Source organism: Tenebrio molitor, chromosome 6 (assembly GCF_963966145.1).
Source record: "Tenebrio molitor chromosome 6, icTenMoli1.1, whole genome shotgun sequence".
NCBI classification, from domain to species: Eukaryota; Metazoa; Arthropoda; class Insecta; order Coleoptera; family Tenebrionidae; genus Tenebrio; species Tenebrio molitor.
This window is the reverse complement of record NC_091051.1, coordinates 7,720,289-7,738,234: the sequence shown is the minus strand read 5'-3', so window position 1 is coordinate 7,738,234 and position 17,946 is coordinate 7,720,289. Positions and strand designations below refer to the sequence as shown.

The 17,946-nt window shown below is 33.8% G+C and overlaps 3 protein-coding genes across 5 annotated transcripts in view; 2 read left to right on the top strand and 1 right to left on the bottom strand.

The window, feature by feature from the left end:
* LOC138132936 (chondroadherin) overlaps positions 1-17,946 on the bottom strand; it is a 125,504-nt gene that overhangs the window by 100,645 nt on the left and 6,913 nt on the right. The gene's annotated exons all lie outside the window — the stretch shown is intronic.
* Positions 1,023-3,627, top strand: LOC138133476 (uncharacterized). Its single transcript, XM_069051411.1, has 2 exons — positions 1,023-1,292; positions 1,820-3,627. Exons 1-2 carry the CDS (start codon positions 1,082-1,084, stop codon positions 3,142-3,144), a joined length of 1,536 nt encoding a protein of 511 aa, XP_068907512.1. The 5' UTR covers positions 1,023-1,081; the 3' UTR covers positions 3,145-3,627.
* On the top strand, positions 13,581-16,224 carry LOC138133050 (heat shock 70 kDa protein cognate 4-like). The gene is made up of 2 exons (XM_069050844.1): positions 13,581-13,677; positions 13,850-16,224. The coding sequence occupies exons 1-2, from the start codon at positions 13,581-13,583 to the stop codon at positions 15,478-15,480; spliced, it is 1,728 nt and encodes a 575-aa protein (XP_068906945.1). The 3' UTR covers positions 15,481-16,224.

The following is a 17,946-nucleotide window of genomic DNA, read 5'->3' as shown; positions in this document are numbered from 1 at the left end:
TATTGCCCTTATTATAAGGGAAAACGTTACTTGCTGATGTCTCAAAATGCTTAGTTTTAAGTTTAGATAAATAGTATACCCAGTTCTAAATTTTGGTTGATATTATACGTCACTGGATTGGTTAAGGCCGATTTATAGTTCCGTAGCATGTACGGTCGGTGGACAAATAAAACTGGGACACTTAAAATTTAATCTATGTAAATCAGACCATTGAATTGTCAATATATTTGTCAGTATCTATAGAATATGTCATACGAAAGTTAACCTATTTGTGACAAAGCCGTATTTAAACGATGCAAATTTGTAAATTTTGACTTATATGATTGTCATTTTTGTCCCAGTTTTATTTGTCCATCGACTGTACGTATGGCATAACATATCAAAATTGAATCCTATTGAATCAAATATATTCCTTTATAGATCCGTTAACATTACATAAGTCCGTATCCGTTTACATATGAATTGGCCAATTTCAATTATTATGTTATGTATCATGAAAGTTACGGAATTTTAATATTTTTCCATAGAAACGGTTACCTACGTGTAATTTAAAAACATTATTGAAAAGGTGGAAAATATGAAGGAAATTTTAATCGTACAGTGTGTCTAAGGGTTTAAGCTCGGATTTAAAGCATTGTACGATAAGTCTTCCAAAGACTTTGAGGACGGTGTGAAGAAGGAAATGATTTGGAGTCGCTGATTTATACGTGTTTTTGTAACAATCATATCACGTTTTGTCATGAATTATAAATTGAATTTTATACTCGAAATGTTTTGGATATGGATTGTCAAACTCAGTTTTTTGGTGAAAACTGCTCGAATACTATTGCTCAATTTGAAAAATTCATAACTAAGAAGCCATTGCACCCTGACTATTTTTCTGAACGTTTTTCACCTCCATTACGACTAAGGAATATGCCCTTTAAATCTGATTCGCCAGTTCTGGGACACCTGTATATTTATACCAACCATTATCTTCCAGATAATGAAATTATCAGATTGAATTAATGATAAGAATCCATTGAAAAAAAAAAATACTGACACACGGTTTCGCAGTTCATTTATCCACCACACGTACGTTATGGATAATTACGTAATTGGTATCGATTTGGGCACAACAAATTCTTGTGCAGCTTATTATAAAAATGAAGCAATTGAAATTCTTGAAAATGCAGAAGGTGGAAGAATTACACCATCTTTTGTATGTTTTTCAAAGAAACAATTAACAAACGCAATTGTTGGACACTATGGTGCGCACATGGCAAAAAATGAACCAGAAAATGGAATTTATGGTAAGTATTATACTTTAAATGTGTGTAAAAATGTAACTTTTTTGTTCGACACTGTCAGAATTTGAGAATTTTCTCCTGTGTGAACGGATTTTGATAAATGTCACAACTTGTCAAAACGAAACGTCAAGCTAATTTTAAAGGTTTTAAGCGATTTGGAGCCTTTAAGTGGCTCGTCAAACAAAAAAACGTTGTATTCAACTCGTTCGTGTGTAAATTGGGCCTTTTTTGGCACGCGTGGGCCATTTTAAAACGCGAGTGAAACTCGTCAAATAAACTACTATTTTTATTCGACACTGTCAGAATTTGAGAATTTTCTCCTGTGTGAACGGATTTTGATAAATGTCACAACTTGGCAAAACGAAACGTCAAGTTAATTTTAAAGATTTTAAGCGATTTGGAGCCTTTAAGAAGCTCATCGAAAAATAAACCGTAGCACTCGCGTTTTAAACTGGCCCACTCATGACAAGAAAGCCCAATTTACACCCGAACTCGTTAAATAAACTACTATTATTCATTTCATATTTCAGAAATTAAACGCTTTATTGGCAAGACTTACCAAGAAATCCATTTGCAAAATAATCTCCAATATTTCTCATTCAAAGTAGAAGATGATTTTAACGATCCCATTATTGTGATTCAAGGTAAAAACAATGTGTTAAAAAAAACTCCTCAAGAGATAACTACTATTATTCTACAAAAAATTAAAACGGATGTGGAAGCTAAAATAGGCACTGTTGACAAAGCTGTCATCACCGTGCCAGCTTATTTTAATACCAGTCAAAGAGAAGCCACTTTGAAAGCTGCTACAGACGCTGGTTTCACAGTTTTAAAACTGCTCAATGAACCCAACGCAGCTGCCTTAAGTTACTTTTTTAAAAATAATGTCAACGACGAGTGTTATTCTTTGATTTATGACTTAGGAGGAGGCACATTTGATGTTAGTATTCTGAAAAAGACTTTAAATAATATAGACATTATTTGTGTAGATGGAGACACAAGTTTGGGAGGAAAAGATTTGGATAATCTAATCGTAGATTACGTATGTGAGAAACTAAAAAATGAGTACGGATATGATCCTAAAAGTGACAGAAGAAGCATGAGAAGAATGCAAAACGAGTGTGAGACAGCAAAGAAAACTTTATCTTTTACACCAGAAACTTCAATTATATTTGAAGCTTTCGTAAGCTTTCATGACAAGGTTGAAATTGATATTACAAGAAAACAGTTTGAGAAAATGGGGGAAAAACTGTTTAAAAGAACAATCGAAATTGTTACAAGGTGTGTGAATAATTCGGGAATAGGGAAAGATAAAATAAAACATGTAGTACTAGCTGGTGGATCAAGTCGTATTCCAAAAATACAAGAGTTATTATCAGCTTATTTTGATGGAAAGACTTTAAAGAAAAGTGGCAATTTTGAAGAGTGCGTAGCTGAAGGTGCAGCTCTTCAAGCAGCAATGTTTTCTTGTAGCTCTGAGCAAAGACTCGATAAAATTAAAATAACAGATGTAATTCCATTATCTTTAGGAATAGAAACCACATGTGGTGTGATGAGTTTCATAATTAAAAAAAATACGCCAATACCTACCAGCAAATGTTACAATTTTGTAAACACTGTTGGCAACCAAGATAGCATAAGATTTACAATATTTGAAGGTGAACGTTTGGAGGCTAATAAGAATCGCTTGTTACATAAACTTACATTGGACAACCTTACACCTGCACCACCAAGGCAATGTCAGCTTATCCTTATAATGAACATCGATCAGAACGGAATTTTAACGATTAAAGCAAAAGAACTAAACCGCAATAATGTCAAAGAAGTAAAAATTAATTACGCCCGCGGCACTTAAAGTGATAAGGAAATCGAAACAGTATTGCTCGACACCACAAATCACGAAGCTGAGGATCAACGTTTTATGATATTTGCTAAAAAAAACAGTATTTACAGGGTTACTGTGCATCTGCAAAGTATAATTTTGAAGAGCTATTAAGGAAAGATGATAAACTATACGAATTATGTAAAAACACGTTCGATCGCCTGAACAGTTTACAAGTCGGGAATGAAGATATAATTGAAGAATTAACCAAGGAAATAAAGCAAAAATGTGATCCGATTGCAAAAAAATTTGGATTCAAATATATGGACGATTTATAAATATATAGTATTAAATTGTAAATAAATTCATCAATAATTCATTCAAGTAACACTTTTTTTATCGTCGGATTTACTTTGACAAAGATACAGATTATAAAGTGTGAAAACCATTTTGTTAAAAAAGAAATTTTTTATTTTTAATGCCAACCTTGCTTTATTAAATTTTTCACGCTGTAAAGATTATTATGTTTATTAAAATATTTTTTAGGCACCCCTTAATGAAAAAGGTAATTTTTCGTACTCAAATGCGGACGAGAAGTAACTTTTTTCGGAAGCTCTTTTTCGGAAGCCCTTTTACGTAGGCACTTTTTCGGGCGCACTTTTCCGGACGCTCTTTTCTGACCATGGACCGTGGCGCCATCTGTTGGTTTGTTTAATAAGTTAACAACGAAACCGACAAAACTGAGTAAACCGACCAACAAACAAATATTTGACAGTGAAATTTAACCAAAGCATTTTATTTGCCCTAAAAAGCGTTGTATCGTTTATTTCTGGTGCTTATTTGGTGCATAATAAGAAAATGAACGTTCCTATAATCGATAGCAACAGCGTGATGAAGAAATATCTAATACAACATCGAAAGTGAGGAAGAAATGTCTAATACGCCGCTGGACATCGCAGATGATAATCGCAATAATTGTCACCAAAAATGATGTAAGTGAGGAATTGTATTGCAAATAGATAGTAAATTTCTCGTTTTGTTGGCAAGCTGATAAAAAATACTATAAAAAATTGTTTATCTATTGTTATCTATGTATTTGAAAAAAGTAGATACAAAATAAATTTGTAATTTTTCCAGTTCGTGGGGTCGCCTAAAAAATGTAATGTGCACCTCGGCCAAAAAGTTCGTTTTGTCCTCGCCTGTTTTCATTTCTCGTCTGCGCTTGGACTAGAAAACCCAGACTCGGCGGAAAAAGATGTACTTTTTGGCCTTGATACACAAATAACTATACAGAGTGTTGCTTGTAACACGAGGTACTATACATTATTCTGAAGAATTTTAGCCTGAATCTTTTTAGTAAATGTTTGTACTAACGGAGATAATTGATTGTATATTTTTATTGTTTTATAAAATTTTGAGTCCGGTCCTGTCTATTTCTCCGCTGTACTAGATTAATAACTGACGTGGCCCAGGATGGTGTCTTTTCGGAAATCGCTCTGCGTACTCTCTGGACGCCGCGGCTGCATTCTGATAACATTGTCGGTACATTAGCAACATATCTGCGAGCTCGTTATTTTCGTAATCATAAGCCATTCCGACTAATTAGATGACAACTCTGACAGTACTTTGGATTAACGTCCATGCTCATTTGATTTTTTTTGTCAATTCTAATTTTTAACAAATCAGCGAAAATTTGAGCAGGACCGGTTTCAAAAATTTCAAAAAAATTAACTTATTGTATCTTCATTGACGTACGCATTTTACTAAGGTAATTTTGACTAAAACTCTTTAGAACAACGCATACTATCACATGTTAAAAGAAACGCCTCAACTTCGAAAACACCCTGTACTTTTTGGTATTTGGTGTCCCTAAAAAGGGAAACGTTTTTATTGTTAAAATTTTTATGAAAATATAATTATTATCTGAGCAAAATTGCATTTCAATTTTGAAACCATTCCTGCACAAAGCTCTCACCAAGCAAACGTAGGTGTTGCATTGGTTAAAATTTTCCACCCCAACATCAAACCTGATTTATAGTTCCGTAACATGTACGTATGGCATCCAGTGTCCGGACGAAATAGTACCGGACAAGTCGACCAGTACAACTTTGCGTAATACCCCACTCACATATAAACACGATTCAGCTGGTTCGTTTACAATAACAGGGAACCAGCTGAATCGTGTTTATGTGCGAGCGAGGGATTACGCAAAGTTGTACTGGTCGACTTGTCCGGTACTATTTCGCCCGGACACTGGGCATAACATATCAAAATTGAATCCTACTGAATCAAATGTATTCCTTTATAGATCCGTTAACATAACATAAGTCTGTATCCGTTTACATATGAATTGTCCAATTTCAATTATTATGTTATGTGTGGTATCGGTGCCTGCAGTCTGCAGTTATCTGTAGGATAAAAAGGTGACCTGCGTCCTATAGCGGAGAAGCAGGGAGTGGGAATTCACCGGCGAACTCTGGCACGATCCACTCCGTTATGTGTTATGTGGAAAATGTAAAAGTTAGTAAAGTCTCCCAGTAATGTGTATGTTTCAATGAAGAACCCAAAAACACCACATATCATATCATGAAAGTTACGGAATTTTAATATTTTTCCATAGAAACGGTTACCTACGTGTAGGTATGCTGACAATAAATTCAATTTAAAAACATTATTGAAAAGGTGGAAAATATGAAGGAAATTCTAATCGTACAGTGTGTCTAAAGGTTTAAGGCACTGTACGATAAGTCTTCCAAAGACTTTGAAGACGGTGTGAGAAGGAAATGATTTGGAGTCGCTGATTTATACGTGTTTTTGTAACGCGTTTTTTTCGTGGTTTCTTCCTATTTCCTTTATTACGAGTACGACCTATCTCGTGTAAGACCACAGCACAAGCAGCAGCTTCTAAAACCTCGTCTTCACAAAACATACATATTTGACAATTATTTTGACAATTAAAAAGTCAACACGTTTTGTCATGAACTATAAATTGAATTTTAAAAGTTATGTTATGTTTATGATTTTTGACTATGTTATGCTATATGTATACGGAACTATAAATCGTGCTTTATTATTATTAAGTTATGTCCTGTATCATTCTGTTTTCTTGATTCTTCAATTGAACATCAACTTCCACTGCAAAATCATTTTTAACAAACTAGCATTTTATAAATGTTATATTATATTCGTGTAGCTAACAATAAGTGTAATATACTGGTGTCCCAGATCTCGCGGATCAAATTTAGAGTGCGCTTTCGTTGATGATAAATGAAAACAATCGCGTTAAAAAAATGGTCAGCGTGTAATAGATTTTTTGTAATTAACAATTAAAGTTGGCCAATCAGAAGGTCGTTGTTCAATTTCACCCGTTCCGCCCGGGTTCGATTCCCGGTTAAAACATCAGGTTTTTTCAAATCACTACCATCTTTCGGAAGAGATGTATATAAAGCTGTTGGTCCCGGCTACTTACTTAGTGGTCGTTAGGTCATGTTAGAGGCGCTTGCGCGACCTGAAAACTAAAATCACTAGATGTAGATATAGATGTCTAGTGACTTTACTGAAAACACTTGGCCTTAGCCAGATTTTTTTTTCAGGTAATTTCAAGGAAATTGCTTAGCAACATACTTCTATTAGAATATGTATTACTTATACGTATTACACGTTACTTAGTAACTGAAGGAAAGAAGAAGGGGTCTATGACTGCTCGGAGGTACATAGACGATGTTATAGAACCAAATGTGATACAGTTTGCAGAGAATATGGGTCCAAAACTAATTACGTAGCAGGATAATGCCCGTCCACATGTAGCCAAAGTATGTAGTGAAAAATTTCATCAATACCCATAATATTCAGGTAACGAATTGCATTTAATTTTTTTCCTGGAAGCATCACAAACAGATTACAATATAATAGATTCTAAGTAATTTTTAGAAAACAGTCTCCTATATTGCAATAACAACAAATTATCGGTTGTAATTCCACGAGAGCTCTGAAATGATCGATTTTTAACACGAAATCTCTCCTAGGTAACAATGAGTGTCACTTTGACAGTATTAATGTCAAAGTGTCACGAGTGGTTACCTTTTGAGAGCTTGAGTGTTAAAACAGATCATTTCAAGAGCTAGAGTGTAATTCGGTTGATTATTTCATGAATTAAATAATACCATTTGACAACAATGTTTATTTTATTACTTTAGCAATAGGTTTGAAAACATCTGAGAAACCTACTTGACGAATTATCGAATTATCACTATAATTCAAAAAATAAAGCCTTACGATTGGTCGAACACGATGATGAATGTAATAATCATAAAAAATTCACCTTCATAAAAGTGGCTTCTTTTTCGTTTTGATTAATGTATTTTACTGCTCTGTGCGTAAGCACGGGCCGTTCCACTAGTTTTGATAATTGTTAAATGTCAGTTTCAATCGTTTTCATTCAAAATCAAAGCAACAAGATTGAAACAATTTGCTCAATACCAGGACAACCAGCTACTTCTGTTTGTAAACAAGGCGTTGTTTTTTTTTTCAACATCGATTATGAAAATGATATTTTCATCATTCAATTTAGTGAGGAAAGTAGGCGTTTGCATCACTAGTGAGGAAAATGGAGAAAGTAAACTCACTAGTGAGGAAAATTTATTTAACAATCTACCACATTAACAATCTACTACCTACTTATTAATATAAAAATTTAAAACACTGTTATTTGCATTAATTGAAACTCCAGATCCGGAAAATTAAAAAAAATAGGGGAGTAAAATACTTATAAAGACATTTAAAATTGAGACTCTTTTTCATAGACGATGTTGGAAAAAAATAATATACACAATTCGTGATCAAAGTGCGATTTTTCAATTCGCAATACTATCCTATATCATGTATTACTCGTTGAAAAATCAGGCACTTTCATCAGTTATAGCGAAGTGAAGTGACTTCGAAAAATGTACCGGGTGGGGCATCGTATACGCGCACGCGAGAAATCGCGACTTCTAATTAAATAAAATTGTCGAAATTTTTCACACTTACCTGCCTATTGGTAAGGTACTTTTCATAATTTTTTGATAATTTTTCACCTACAAATAAAGCCAAAAAAATAAAATGTAAATTTCAACAAAAAAGTCACATTCTGATTTTTATACTAACCTATAATTATTTACGAAATCAGCAGAAAAAAACACCAATTAAATTTTGAATTAAACGCAGTTTTACATTTCAACTTTCAAAATCATTTTTATTTATGACCTGCTACTTGTGCTGTCGTAAATTAAAGTGACAATGGAAACTGTCACTTTTAAGGCAAAAAGGTTTAAAACGGTCGGCAATACCTTTTGCTGGGAAATTATACCATTGTGCCATAAATCACGCGTCTGGTTTGCGTTTAAATAAAAAAGCGAATTATTTAGCTAACCAAGTCAAAATTTGTAATTGTGCCACCAGGGTTTGATGCGCTAGCAGATACAGATTCATTTAGTATAAAAACTTTATGGGTAAATTAACAGTTAATTTCAGAAAACTAATAAAACTGTTATAGTGGCGGCCGGGGAAAATGGGAATGACTTAAATTACTTTGGACTGTATTTAAATAAATCTGTAATGGTTATCATTATAAAGATTTACGACAGGGACCGATTTCTTTGAATACCTGTGTTCTTAGAAGGAACGATTTAAGAAGGGTTTTGTTTGCAAGTGGTGACAGGCAAAAATTTGGCCCTATCGTAAATCTTTATAATGATAACCATTACAGTTTTATTTGAATACAGCCCAGAGTGATTTAAGTCATTCTCATTTTCCCCGGCCGCCACTTTTTATACGACCTTATTTATTAACAAAAAATTTTTTTTTTTAATTCTCAAACATACCTTATCAATAATAATAATTAGTTAGGTAGGTATATAAAATTTCGACAATTTAATTTAATTAGAAGTCGGGATTTCTCACGTGCGCGTATACGATGCCCCACCCGGTACATTGGGGTTACCCCGACGTTAAGTGAAAAAAGTACCAGGACCTGGAACGGAAATGTGTGTGATCCTGTTTCGAGGACGACCTGGAGTGCAAGGGACGAGCCTTTCTTGAGGTGTCACTGCAGTTTGCGTCGTTTTTCCAGTATGACGTGTATTACAAAGTAGTCTCTTGTGTGAGCAACGAAAATAGTTATTTACGAACCAAGTGCGGGAAGACGATGTTCCCGCATGAGCGCATTTTTTAAAGCACGAGGAACGAAGGAGCGAGTGCCTTTAATTAATGCGCGAATGAACGGAAGATGTCTTCACGCAAGTGGTTCGTACAATATTTTTTGTACGAAAATTAAATTAAATTTTTTTGTTTTAATACATTAAACATAAACGAACATAAAACCAAGTAGGCAGTGATCTTTGGTTATTGGAAACAATTGCTTCACTTGATATTTCAATTTTTGCAATAATTTGTGAATTTTGTAGGAACAATTTTCAACGATTATAAATGTTTCCGTAATTTTTTAATGGAGGAAAACCCAGGGAAGTTGTATTTTATGAACTAAATTTTATTATTATCAAGACAGATTTTTTTTTGAATGCCTCAAAGGGCCAGTGTTTTTTGCAATTTTTACTTTCGAGTCGACCGGGAAGCACCCGTTTCGGAGCGAGCGTTGGATGTTGGAAGCGTTGCTTTCAAGGCTATGAGTACAAAAAGAAAATAGTAGATGATATCATTAAAAGCGGAAGTGAGTCTTTTTGAGCCAAGCCCAGAGATTGAAGACCGAAACGAAGTCGATGTCGGCAACTGGGCGAACAAAATGCAAGAACTCTGTGATTAATATGTACGGGGTGATCAAGAAGGACTGTTTAAGTTGGTAATGCTGAATTTTATTTTTAAATGGTTCAACTGCAGTAACTTCCGGTTGTTGACGGCTTCACACTGACAGCCGCATCAATGACAAGTCAAATTTGACATTTCAAATTAAATTAAACATTTAGAGCAAAGTGGGGAGCTCTTCGAGAATTTCCTTTAGTTAATTTTTAGATTATTATTCCGAATTCCAACTTTGATTTCTTTTTGCCGTTAATTTTTACTCTCATAACCTACCATTTTGTCGTTATTAATGCTGTTTTCTTTTGTATTGTTGTCTTTCAATACATTTTGTTTGTTTGCTTCTAAATAAAAAAGCGTTACGTAATGAAACCCGTGCAGTAATGAATTACATTACGCAACTCAAATGACTGTAAATGAATGTGGTTATAAGGTCTTATCCAAGTAGCCGTAGATAAAAAGTATTTTTTATTATACCTGAATCATAATCCCTGTTTTTGACACTAAAATGCGTGGGAAAAAGGGCCTTTAAAACACTAAAGCTTTAAGGGTTTAGGTAACAACAAATTCACCTATATTTTGAACAATGATAAATAGATATTTATACACGATTAATGATAACGAAACAACAACAATTGACCATTTCTATATCAACGATTAATGACACAGATTACTTCGGAAAAGGTATTTCAATTTACTTTTTTTGTTATAATTTTCAACATCGGTTTAGCATCAAACTGTGGGCTAGGATTTTAGGAGATTCATTGGCAAGTGTTTATAAACAAAATGATTATCAGATAAAATATCGACTGTAGAGTTTCAGGTTCGTACGTTTGAATTACTTCCAAGATTAAATGGCGAAGTCTGTGCCCATTTTCCTTAACGAGGAATTGTCTGATCTTCTAGTCTAGACGATGTACCATTGCAATTCTTGGCGCATCCCTGGTTTCAACACGATGGTACTTCAGTGCGTTATACAAGGCAAGTTCAACAAGTCCTTGATGGAAGATATCCTGATTCTTGGATAGGACGTGGTGGCCTAATAAATTAGCCGGCTAGGTCGCCCAACCTCACACCTTTAGACTATTTTTTGTGGGGTCACACGAAAAACTATGTTTATTTTTTATAGTAATAGTTATTAATAGTATATTATGTTATGAGGAGGAAAAATGGAGTTTTATGTGCTGCGGCACATAAAACCATTTTTGCACATACCTATAGGATTTTTTCTTCAAACCTTCATAACAAAATTTAAGAAATGTTAACAAACCAGGTAATAGATTGGGTAGACTGATAAATTAATATATAATCTGTTTCAAAATTACTGTTCTGCAGCTTTCAGTAAAGAAAAAAAATCCGAGAAAGTGAAAACGAAAATGGCAGCAGCGCAATTGGTAACTAAAAATACCCTATGTAGTTGTCATGGTTACATTTTTTTCTCTCAGTCGTTAGTCAAAACGCCTATATATCGGGTGTTTTTTTAAATTTCACCTCATAGTAGGCGTTGGAGAGTCGACTGTGAACGCACTATACGGGTTACGGATCACGGATCAGCTGTTTAAATCTTACGTTTTTACACGAGTGGTGCGTTCACAATCCACTCTTCAACGTCTACTAGGAGGTAAAATTTAAAAAAACACCCGATATATCGTCGTGTACACTAGCAAAGCACGTAACTCCAAAATACAAAATTTTACAGGAGCAACAATAAACTGTACCAGAAACAAAATTGCATTCTGCTAACCAGCGAGTTCACCTGGATACAATTCGGTTACATTCGGTTTCTTGTATCCAGGTGAAGTCGTCGGTTAACAGAATGCAATTTTGTTTCTGGTACAGTTTATTGTTGCTCCTGTAAAATTTTGCATTTTGGAGTTACGTGCTTTGCTAGTGTACACGACGATATGTAATAACTAATAACATGCACACTGGGATACCTTCCGTTAGAAAAACGCATGGTGTATGTGTCTGCAGCTAAATGACGCGTTATTTTCTGCGGCACCAAGAGCTAAATATATGTTAAGGCTGTATGACACGATGCTAAATTTTGTAGAAAATTTGTTAGAAAATGAGAGAGGACCAATGAACGATCAGGATCTGACAAAGACAGACTATGATCCTGATCGTTCATTGGTCCTGATCGAGGGTCTCTCTCATTTTCTAACAAATTTTCTACAAAATTTAGCATCGTGTCAAACAAGCTTTACAATATTCATCTGCGGTAAAACTCATTTTGAAAACAATTTGAATACTGTCACAATTTCATTGACATTTATTTTATAAAAGTGTTTTTTTTTTCGTTGCTATGATATGTTATTAATGCTGCCGTGTTCGAAAACTACTTCCCCACACCAAAGTTAAATATATTTAACACTGACCAAAAAACAGATTTCAAACAAATTTTTGGATATCTGTTGAGGGCACCTTTGAAAGTTGACACAATCATGTAAGTATGTTCCCACATCAATAACAGGATCCTTTAGTTTTATAGGTTGTTTAGTTGTTCTGTAGCTAGGAATATAAAACGTAGTGATGTTTCGACTATTCATGCGAAGAACATGAAAGCTAATTTTGCTTAAAAGAAATGAACAATCAATTTCGTGATGTACAAGCTTATAGAGAAATGATACAATAGCATTTACTCTGCGAGTATACAAAGACTTAAGCTTAAACCTACCTAATAACATGTTGTTATCATAATTTCTTATAGGGTAAACACCGTCAAGTTGAAAACTTAAAAACTTCAAAAATTTTCGTTGGACTTTCTGGAGTTCATTTAATTTTAAATACGCATTTTAAATGCGTACGACGTCACCGCTCTGAGATGACGTCACAAACAGGTGCAGTAGTTTAAAACCAGGGCACTTTAAAATAAAAGTTGACCAGTTTTAGCGTTTTACAATATTAAAAAACATGTTTCATAAGACCAGTCTTGAAGCACGAATTCAAGTTTAAAAACGAGTGACGTAGCCACGAGTAATTTTAAAGAATGAGTGCTTCAATGTCTTATAAAACGAGTTTTTTGTAATATTTTTTGTAATTTGCCCTTTTCAAGCCGTTTTTCAACAAAAATGTTTACTTTAGTCGATTTAGGGATTTTTGTGGCAGTTGGTAATGTCTTAATTTTAAAAGTAAAAATTTAATCTAGGCGCCTTTTGTTTTATCCTAATTATGTCACAAAACAGGAATATGGAAGATAATCAAGATAATCTTGCATGTACGCCCCTTAAAATATATGAAATTGTTAAAAATACGGTCACAAATTTTTCCATTGGACACTGTTCTTGACACATTTTCTAATTTAATCTGACATGCATCATGCATGACAAGATAATTCCGCATCAAGCTTTGCCAACCTAAAAATTTTCGTAAAATGTTTCGTGAATTAATGACTATAATGTCATCGCAAGTGATGACGTCGCGTTCGTTAATATGTCTATTAGAGAATCAAAATGGAGGCAAATTACAAAATATATCATCCGTTTCGAAATTACTGAATTTATTCCATAACAAGTTCCCACACTGTATGTTATTTTATACCAACCTGTCTTATCTTAAGAAAAATAAATATCTTCTATTTTATCGATAATTTTACTGATAATTTACGATAAGAATCCATTGAAATAAAAAACACAGACACAAGGCTTCACAGTAAATTTATCCTCCACATGTCCATTATGGCGGATTGCGTAATTGGCATCGATCTAGGCACAACAAATTCTTGTGCAGCTTACTTTAAAAATGGAGCAATTGAAATTCTTGAAAGTGCGGAAGGTGGAAGAATTACACCATCTTTTGTATTTTTTTTAAAAAAACAATTAACAAACCCAACTGTTGGACAATATGGTGCTCACATGGCAAAGAATTGACCAGAAAATGGAATTTATGGTAAGTATTATATTTTAAATGTGTGTAAAATTGTATCTTTGTTCATTTTATATTTCAGAAATTAAACGATTTATTGGCAGGACTTACCAAGAAATCAGTTTGCAAAATAAACTGCAATATTTCTCATTCAAAGTGGAAGATGATTTTGACGATCCTATTATTGTGATTCAAGGTGAAAACAAAGTGTTAAAAAAAACTCCTCAAGAGATAAGTACTATTATTCTACAAAAAATTAAAACCGATGTGGAAGCTAAAATAGGCACTGTTGACAAAGCGGTCATCACCGTGCCAGCTTATTTTAATACAAGTCAGAGAGAAGCCACTTTGAAAGCTGCTACAGACGCTGGTTTCACAGTTTTCAAACTGCTCAATGAACCCAACGCAGCTGCCTTGAGTTACTTTTTTAAAAATAATGTTGACGACGAGTGTTATTCTTTGATTTATGACTTAGGAGGAGGCACATTTGATGTTAGTATTCTGAAAAAGACTTTAAATAATATAGACATTATTTGTGTAGATGGAGACACAAGTTTGGGAGGAAAAGATTTGGATAATCTAATCGTAGATTATGTATGTGAGAAACTAAAAAATGCGTACGGATACGATCCTAAAAGTGACAGAAGAACCATGAGAAGAATGCAAAACGAGTGTGAGACAGCAAAGAAAACTTTATCTTTTACAACAGAAACTTCAATTATATTTGAAGCTTTCGTAAAGGGTCATGACAAGGTTGAAATTGATATTACAAGAAAACAGTTTGAGGAAATGGGGGAAAAACTGTTCAAAAGAACAATCGAAATTGTTACAAGGTGTGTGAATAATTCTGGAATAGCGAAAGATAAAATAAAACATGTAGTACTAGCAGGTGGATCAAGTCGTATTCCAAAAATACAAGAGTTATTATCAACTTATTTTGATGGAACTACTTTAAACAAAAGTGGCAATTTTGAAGAGTGCGTAGCTGAAGGTGCAGCTCTTCAAGCAGCAATGTTTTCTTGTAACTATGAGCAAAGAGTCGATAAAATTAAAATTACAGATGTGATTCCATTATCTTTAGGAACACTGGCGAACTGTGGTGTGATGAGTTTCATAATTAAAAAAAATACGCCAATACCTACCAGCAACTCTTACAATTTTGTAACCATTTGTGGCAACCAATGTAGCATAAGCTTTGAAATATTTGAAGGAGAACGTTTGGAGGCTAATAAGAATCGTTTGTTACATAAACTTACATTGGACAACCTTACACCTGCACCACCAAGGCAATGTAAAGTTATTCTTACAATGAACATCGATCAGAACGGAATTTTAACGATAGAAGCAAAAGAACAATACCACAATAATGTCAAAGAAGTAAAAATTAGTTACGCCCGCGGCACTCAAAGTGATAAGGAAATCGAAACAGTATTGCTCGACACCACAAATTACGAAGCTGAGGATCAACGTTTTATGACATTTGCTAAAAAAAAAAAATATTTACTCAATTACTGTGAATCTGCAAAGTATAATTTTGAAGAGCTGTTAAGGAAAGATGATAAAGTATACGAATTATGTAAAAACACGTTAGATCGCCTGGAAAGTTTACAAGTCGGGAATGAAGATATAATTGAAGAATTAACCAAGAAAATAAAGCAAAAATGTGATCCGATTAAAAAGAAATTTGGATTCAAATATATGGACGATTTATAAATATGTAGTATTAAATTTTAAATCAATCCATGAATAATTCATTCAAGTAACACTTTTTTTTATCGTCGGGTTTACTTTGACAAAGATACTGATTATAAAGTGTAAAAACCATTTTGTTAGAAAAAGAATTTTTTTATTTGTAAAAATTATTATGTTTATTAAAATATATTTAGGCACCCCTTAATGAAAAAGGTCATTTTTCGTACTCAAATGGGGACGAGAAGTAACTTTTTTTCGGAAGCTCTTTTTCGGAAGCCCTTTTTCGTACGCACTTATCCGGACGCTCTTTTCTGACTATGGACCGTGGCGCCATTTGTTGGTTTGTTTAATAAGTTAACAACGAAGCCGACAAAACCGAGTAAACCGACCAACAAACAAACATTTGACAGTGAAATTTAACTAAAGTACATATTTTATTTGCCCTAAAAGTGTTGTATCGTTTATTTCTGGTGCTTATTTGGTGCATAATAAGAAAATGAACGTTCCTATAATCGATAGCAACACTTGATGAAGAAATGTCTAATACAACACCGAAAGTGAGGAAGTCTAATACGCGGCTGGACATCGCAGATGCTAATCGCAATAGTTGTCCTGTCACCAAAAATTATGTAAGTGAGGAATTGCAAATAGATAGTAAATTTCTCGTTTTGTTGGCAAGCTGATAAAAAATACTATAAAAAACTGTTAATCTATTGTTATCTATTTGAAAAAAGTAGATACAAAATAAATTTGTAATTTTTCCAATGATGTCTTTTACTTTGTAGTTCGTGGGGTCGCCTAAAAAATTTAATGTGCACCTCGGCCAAAAAGTTCCTTTTGTCCTCGCCTGTTTTCATTACTCGTCTGCGCTTCGACTAGAAAACCCAGACTCGGCAGAAAAAGATGTACTTTTTGGCTTTGATACACAAATAACTATACAGGGTGTTTTCGAAGTTGAGGCGTTGCTACTATACATTATTCTTAAGAAATTTAGCCTGAATCTTTTTAGTAAAATGTTTGTATTAACGGAGATAATTGATTGTATATTTTTATTTTTTATAAAATTTTGAGTCCGGTCCTGTCTATTTCTCCGCTGTACTAGATTAATAACTGACGTGACCCAGGATGGTGTCTTTCTCGAAATCGCTCTGCGTACTCGCTGGACGACGCGGCTGCATTCTGATAACATTGCCCGTACATTAGCAACATATCTGTGAGCTCGTTATTTTCGTAATGATAAGCCATTCCGACTAATTAGATGACAACTCTGACAGTATTTTTGATTAACGTCTATGCTCATTTGATTTTTTTTTGTCAATTCTAATTTAATCAGCGAAAATTTGACCGGTTTCAAAAATTTCAAAAAAATTTACTTATTGTATCTTCATTGCCGTACACATTTTACTAAGGTAATTTTAGCTAAAACTCTTTAGAACAACGCTTACTATCACATGTTAAAAGGAACGCTTCAACTTCGAAAACACCCTGTACATTTTGGTATTTGGTGTCCCTAAAAAGGGAAACGTTTTTATTGTTAAAATTTTTATGAAAATATAATTATTATCTGAGTAAAATTGCATTTCAATTTTGAAACCATTCCTGCACAAAGCTCTCATCAAACAAACGTAGGTGTTGCATTGGTTAAAATTTTCCACCCCAACAACAAACCTGATAAAACATTCTAAACATTCATCCCGAGCTTTGACAATAATGACGAATTCTTTTTATCCATTTTCTGCATTTGTACGAAGATAATGTCAGCAATAAATTTCCAAAACATGTAGCAGCCACACTAAAACATACAAGTCAACATTACGTTGGATAAATTGTAATACAAGGTTGAAATACGTGACACATTCCGAACTGGTGCATATTACAAAATATGCGATATACAACCCCGTTTTTATTATTCTAATGCAACACGCACTGTCAAATATATTCCCCATATCTGTCATAAAATCTAAACTCAACACCCGTTTAACTATCAGTTTTTATAACTACCCAACCTCATTAAAAGAGCAACAAATGTCTTCGTCCAATAATATAAAAAATCAGTTCAATTACAATTCCATTTTGGTACCCACTTAACATCTTTCGTATTATGAACCTTCGTACAAAAGCTTGCACGAAAGGTAAACAACACGCGAGTATTTTTTTATTATTCCAACCCTCACGCTATCCATTACGTAATTTTCCATGAGGATGTGTGTCTGAACTTCGAAATAACTATTTTCGCTATTCAATGAATTCGAACTGTATCACTTGATTAATTAGAGCTTTTGGAGTTATTAGCTGTTTGAAGCCTTGTTGAGCGACAGAACGTTGTTTAGATAAACTTGCCTTTAATTGATTGCAAAAAAGCTTGTTTGCTAATTACTACCAACATTTTTACCCCGCAAAAAAGCAAACTAGTACAAATATGTGACATCAAAAGCCCCCGTTTTAATGGGAATTGCTCTAATTTTCATCAGCCAGTTATCCCCGTTT

Bases quoted from the DNA above. Each gene is read 5' to 3' on its own strand.
- LOC138133050 (XM_069050844.1), top strand. From the start codon at position 13,581: ATGGCGGATTGCGTAATTGGCATCGATCTAGGCACAACAAATTCTTGT. The intron at 13,678-13,849 runs GTGGAAGAATTA...TTTATATTTCAG, and splicing joins AATTCTTGAAAGTGCGGAAG to AAATTAAACGATTTATTGGC.
- LOC138133476 (XM_069051411.1), top strand. From the start codon at position 1,082: ATGGATAATTACGTAATTGGTATCGATTTGGGCACAACAAATTCTTGT. The intron at 1,293-1,819 runs GTAAGTATTATA...TTCATATTTCAG, and splicing joins ACCAGAAAATGGAATTTATG to AAATTAAACGCTTTATTGGC.